The sequence below is a fragment of the Hylobates moloch genome, unplaced genomic scaffold (genome assembly GCF_009828535.3).
Source record: "Hylobates moloch isolate HMO894 unplaced genomic scaffold, HMol_V3 SCAFFOLD_19, whole genome shotgun sequence".
In the NCBI taxonomy this organism is placed as follows: Eukaryota; Metazoa; Chordata; class Mammalia; order Primates; family Hylobatidae; genus Hylobates; species Hylobates moloch.
The window spans coordinates 63,859,052-63,865,177 of record NW_026652294.1 but is presented as its reverse complement, the minus strand read 5'-3'; the positions used below and the strand labels follow the sequence as shown (position 1 = coordinate 63,865,177).

General features: G+C 40.0%; 1 protein-coding gene across 1 annotated transcript; it reads right to left on the bottom strand.

The window, feature by feature from the left end:
* Positions 1–403: 403 nt before the first annotated feature.
* CER1 (cerberus 1, DAN family BMP antagonist) lies at positions 404–3,413 on the bottom strand. Its single transcript, XM_032138359.1, has 2 exons — positions 2,846–3,413; positions 404–1,066 (listed from the first exon to the last, which is right to left on the bottom strand). The coding sequence occupies exons 1-2, from the start codon at positions 3,350–3,352 to the stop codon at positions 770–772; spliced, it is 804 nt and encodes a 267-aa protein (XP_031994250.1). The 5' UTR covers positions 3,353–3,413; the 3' UTR covers positions 404–769.
* Positions 3,414–6,126: the final 2,713 nt, after the last annotated feature.

Here is a 6,126-nt window from a genome sequence, read left to right as displayed (position 1 = left end):
ATAAACTACTAAAAGTAATATCACTGTTCCTTCTTCAAAGTCAGAGACCTGACATTAAGTACTTTATATGAGGAGGATTGTTAAAAAGGAGGCAGCCAAGCAAGTTACTCCTTACATCTGTGGAAAGACTTAATCATCTGATAGAAGTCAAGTAAAACACTGCTTGGGTTGCAAAAGTAACTACAAGCATGAGAATCTTTCCTACAAATACTTCAGCTAGCCTGCCTGCCTGCCTGCCTGCCTGCCTGCCTGCCTGCCTGCCTGCCTTCCTTCCTTCCTTCCTTCCTTCCTTCCTTCCTTCCTTCCTTCCTTCCTTCCTTCCTTCCTCCCTATCTTGCTTCTTTGCTTGCTGGTGATTTGACACACTATTAAAGGAGCCCATTTTTATGGTCTCGCTTATTTCTTTTCCTTCTTTAGATGGAGGGCTTTTACCCAAACTTGGAGAAAATACATCACGGAATATTAGTAGTGGAAAGGATTTTAGCAATCATCTAGGTCGGGTCCGTCATTTATAGATGAAAATCTTTAGATGGAGAAAAGTTTTACAACTTAACATTCTATGGCCAGTTAGTGGCAGAGCTGAGACAAGGTCTCAAACATGTACCGATAACTAGACTAATATCATTTCCTCTATCATTCTATCTTAAAACTACTTTCCAAGTCACCTTTCCCTGAAAATGTTATGTACCCACTTAACATTTGCAGACTGAATAATCAGCATCTTTGCTTTTGTGGTTTTGCTTTTCAAAGGTAATAGTGGGATAGCTCTTTAAGCTGAAACTCCTGGGATAAAGGAATCCTGGGAGCCAGCATGCAGGATGTGTCCATCTTCATGCTCCGTCTTCACCTTGCACTGGCACTCCTCCACCAGCATCACCACCTTGATCACGGAGGAAAGTTCAGTGCAGTTCAGTGGCAAGTGCATCGTGGTGAACTTGGCAGGCAAACAGTGAGAGCAGAAGGTATGGGAGGGCTGCGCAGCTCCAGGAAAATGAACAGACCCGCATTTCCCAAAGCAAAGGTTGTTCTCAACAACTACTTTTTCACAGCCTTCGTGGGTTATAGTCTGAAAAGCAAACACATTTCCATTACGTTATTTTGAATTATTTCTTTAACACACATAATGCAGAAGCTACGGACTGTAAATCTGAGGATAATTTACACTAAAAATTTCAAAGTTTTCCAATTTTGGATACAATTTGCGATATGCAAGTGAAGGTATCTATAAGGGCATAGAACCACCTCAATTAAACTTTCCTTATTGAGTAAATTATTAAATAGCCTTTAGGGAATCCCCAAGTTAACATAAAAAATATTTTACTCTACATTATTAGTGCCAAACTTTAAGAAATTTTGTCTAATTGGATGTGAGCGATTGAAAAATTCTAATGGTAATTATCTCACATAAGTAATGTGCCTTACTTTTTTATTCCTCACAGTGCTTTGTGCATAGTAGACTCCCAATGCGTATTTGTCACATTGATCATAGAATAGATCAGAACATTCTAGGTTTAATTCTATCCTATTCTGCAAGACCTGTAGTGCATTCATGTCTATGAAGTTGTACGCAAGCAGAGTTACAATGCATATGCCTGCAAATCATTGTACATTACATCACCTTTACCTCTCATAACTCCAAGCACCTAGCTTTATGTGCCTTTCAAAATATGTAAGAGTCAAACATCTTAATTTTAATTAGCAATAGAATTCAAAAGAAGAATTTCAAAAGAAATTTGATTGCCTGATTCTTACGGGTAATTTTCTAATTGCACATGGCCAACAGAATAGTCATTATTACTTGATAATTGACTTGTCATTGCTACATATCCTTGCCTTCTCAGGCAGAATACTTAACTGCCTTACACAGTCAATTGCCCTATTCTACTGCTTGCTTAATTGGGTAGCATTACTCGACTATAAAAATTTACTCTACCCTGCATTGTTTTTGGTTCAATATCTTCATATTTAAGGACCTAATGCAAGTTCTCAATTTTAATTTAACATTTGGAATGTAGATATTGCCACAACCAGAGGAAGTAGACAGTAGGATGTCCCTTTGTCTTAATAGCGTGGAATTGATCATAACAACTACAAATCAGCCAACACAACATGGATCAGGAGAAAGGTACTTCTAAGGGGAGGAGATATGATCTCACATCAAGATTGATTTTTTAAAACGCTCATATGAGAAAATAAGTTAAACAAAATCACTTTTTTGCTATCATAATACTAGAAATGATATGACAACTTTTGCCTGAGAACCTCAACGTAATTTGAGGTTGTGGGATAGCTTTAGCAAGCTATTAAAGAAGCCCCTCATAAACTAGTTAAGTATGGAATATAGGGATTAAGACCATCGTAAATGGATATGAGAGTATTTGGGAAGGAGTCCAGTGCACTCCATCTTATCAACAAATGGAGTTGACCTGCTCATCCACATATTAACAGAGTGCGGAAAGATAGCTACAGAGGAGTTCTGGTGATTACCCTAAATTCTCAATTTCCTAACTGAGGGTACCGTCTGACTTCTATCTCTGAGTAGATCACCTCCAATGCAAAAATAAATAAATAAAACAAAGCTCTGTGTCTTCAGTGTGAATGAATGATTACTGATATTGACAATATCATCATATCATTCTTGCAGCATTTCCAGAATGCCAAGAAAAAATGGAAAGGTCAGAAGGAAACTTAATCTTTGCCAAATCCTATGATGAATGCCCAAGGACCAAATCTGTAGTTAAGCTAGAGTCAGGCTCCCAACAGCCTTTTCCCCTATTCTCCATCCACCCCAGCTGTCCACTACCACCTGCAAACTCTTACCTGCTCTCCCCCCCAGAACACATACCTGGCTGAAGGGCACTGTCCTGCAGGTCTCCCAATGTACTTCATGGCTTTTGATGGGCAAGATGACCCCCCGAGAAGCTGGACTTTTTCTGAACATGAAGTGGTGCCAGAATTTCTTGGCTTCTTCCCGAAGAGGAGATTTCTCCATTTTCATCCCATCTATTGGCTGGATGAGGGGCTGGGTCCCAGGTGGGAAGGGCTCACTATCTGAGTCCCTGGATGGATGCATTTCTCTCTCAGGCTTCTTCCAGAACCTGCCAAATCTGGACAGCATCTTCTCTCTCTGCCTCTGGCCTTCCCCTGCAGGGCTGGTGCCTACAAGGTGTGGCACTGCGACAAACAGATCTGGCTTCTCCTCAGCTTCCTCGTGGTTGCCTGTGGGGAGCTCTCTTTGATTCCTTGGCAGGAGTACGGGGGAAAGAGAACTCTGATTCTGGCGGCCATCCTGGTGCCGTGTGGCCTTTCCTAGAGGCAGGAGTACCAGCAGCTGAAATAAGAGGAGATGCATGCTGTCAGGGGCTCAAGCTTCTTTTGTAAATGATGAGGCCCAGAGGAAAGGCTCGTTCTCTGCAGGACTGGGAAAAAGGAAATCGTATATATAGATACCTGCCTGGTGGTATGGGAAGGCAGGTGGTCAGTAGCCAGGCAGAATAAACACATTTATTGTTTGCTTGAATTATGTAGTGCTAATGGCTTCCTGCCGTCACTTTGGCTTTGTGTATTTTAAAAGGCCCCAGTGAAAGCCTGGGACCCAGGGGGTAATTAGCTAAGAGTTTAGCTATGTCTGCGGCTTAAAGAGCAGTATTAGCAAAGACAACTCATTCTTTGCCTAAATTTCCCATGGCTGTTGTCAGAAGAAGGACTAGAGTCAGCTCACATTTGCTGTGCATCTGCCTTGTGCTGGAATAGAATAGACAAGACACGTTGCTGTGAGAGAAGTATATTGGATAAAAATTAAAGGCATACATTTAGAAAAAGCCCAGGCCTTTAGGAAGGCTATTCACACACACACACACACACACACACACACACACACACACACACGCACACCCAAAGAATTATATCAAAATTGTAAGGAGAAGAAAGGAAGAGCTAGAAGGATGTTAATTTTTTTCAGCAAGGGACATATTGCTTCTTACTTACATGCGAATTGGGGTTATTGATTTTTGCATGGTAACTAAGTAAATGGAATACGTTTTCCTTTCCACACATAGAAACTCACAATTCCCAAGTTAATCTTCTCACATTAAGAATCAATTACTGGGTGCTAAATTTCACAACTGGTCAGTCATCAGATAAACTCTACCAATTGTTCACATGTTTCTCAACAGGATACCACGTAATAGACTGACAGCTCATCAGTCTTCAATGAGGATAGGGAAATGTCTCCCTCCAGCCATCCTATTGATTTTTTCTTTCCTTTAAACAAAGAGCCAGACATAAGAACGTGGATTCTAAGAACCAGGTTTGATAACTTTGGGTGTGAAGCTGGCTAGTATTGAATCCACATCATCTCCCCTTGTTTTACACTAACTGAAGGCCAGGCTAAATAAAGATTGAGCCAAATAAGAGTCTTTGGGGATCAAAGAAAAAAATTGAAAAATAACTATCATTCAAAACTATCATGAATCAGCCTAGGATACGAAAAAGAAACGTGTCCACCAAACTGAAACCCCAGAATAGAGTCCGATCAGCCTACCACATGATTCAAACAGTATTTCCACTGGGAAGCAATGCAATATCTGCTTTTATTTCTCCCCTTTTAATTCAATCACTATATTCCTTGCTATCAGTAACACAAATAGTCCTGGAACATGTTCCCCCTTTTTTGTCAATATTGATTAAGCTTTCTTTCCAAGAAGTGACCCACTGGAGTCTGTTTTCCAGGCATTTCTGTTCTTGATAGCCATGCCTGATTTCTATGAAATAAAGCCGTAAGTAAGTCCCTTTACCCATGGTAATGAGCTATTTTTAACATGGACCATCACTTTACCAGAATGCCATGAGTGGAGATATATTGTACTTGTACCAAATATCTATGGAACATGTGCTAGTATTAATGAAAGGTGCTGTTGATATATAATAAATGAGCATTTGTATTTGCCACTGTTTTTTTTTTTTTATTTTAGGAAAAGGGTTCTGCTCTGTTGCCCAGTCTGGAGTGCAGTGGTGCAATCATAGCGCTCTGTAACCTCAAACTCCTGGGCTCAAGCAAGTCTCCTGAGTAGCTGGGACTACAGGCACACTACTACACCTGGCTATTTAAAATTTTGTGTTGTTGTTGAAACAGAGCCTCACTATGTTGCCCAAGCTGCTCTGAAACCCTTGGCCTCAAGCCATCCTCTTGCCTCTGCCTCCCAAAGTGCTGGGATTACAGGCGTAAGACACCATGCTATGTCAACATTTTTTTTTTTTTAATTGACTGCTATTTGAATTTCTTAATTCCCCTCAGCCGTCCAATGCAATACACTCTCCAGAGCCAGTCACTGGGCCTCCTGGTATAATATGGTGTGGAAACCAGTTATGATACCTTTCCTGAATCCTTTTAACGGTTGCTTTTCAGTAACTGAAATTCCATTGCTATCAATCAGAGTATCTACTGTTTCTCAAAACTAAAGACTATCTCAGAAATTCTATCTCGGGTCTCAGTTTGCTTGGCTCTGGAATTACTGAACATAAGACACAGTTGAGATAATTCCTGTTGAACTGAAATGTGTAGAAGACTCACTTTGTGTGGCAAGAATCATACCAGATACTGGTAGATAATTGAAAAATGAGTAGAACTTTGTCCCTGCCCTCAAGTAGGTTAGATAGTCTATTGGTATTTACTATGCATCATCTAACTTTATTGTATAAAATCATCTATAGGGATGTCAGTTATCCATTTTTCACTTTCCTTTGGTCCTAAACTTCCCTTCCTCTGATCCTAATTTGGGGCTTATAAGTGCCATTTAAAAATCACTCACAGAGAATATCCTTTTGCTGTTCTGTCACTTCTTTTGACAAAATGTGCAAATATCTTGAAATGTTCTCCCTACTCCCATTAGTAAATACTATCCATGAAAAGTAAATCTAGCAAAGCCAAGTCTTCTGTGATAAGAACTATGAAACAAGCCTATCTCCAACCTCTGTCTTTTTCAGCTAAAGGCAATGACTATCACCTTTCACCATCGTGTCCATTCACCAATTCTAAAGCCATTGATACACTATGTGTGTACAATTATGTATGTATAACATGTAATATATGTATAATGTAATGCATTATAATCTCTTAAGAACATA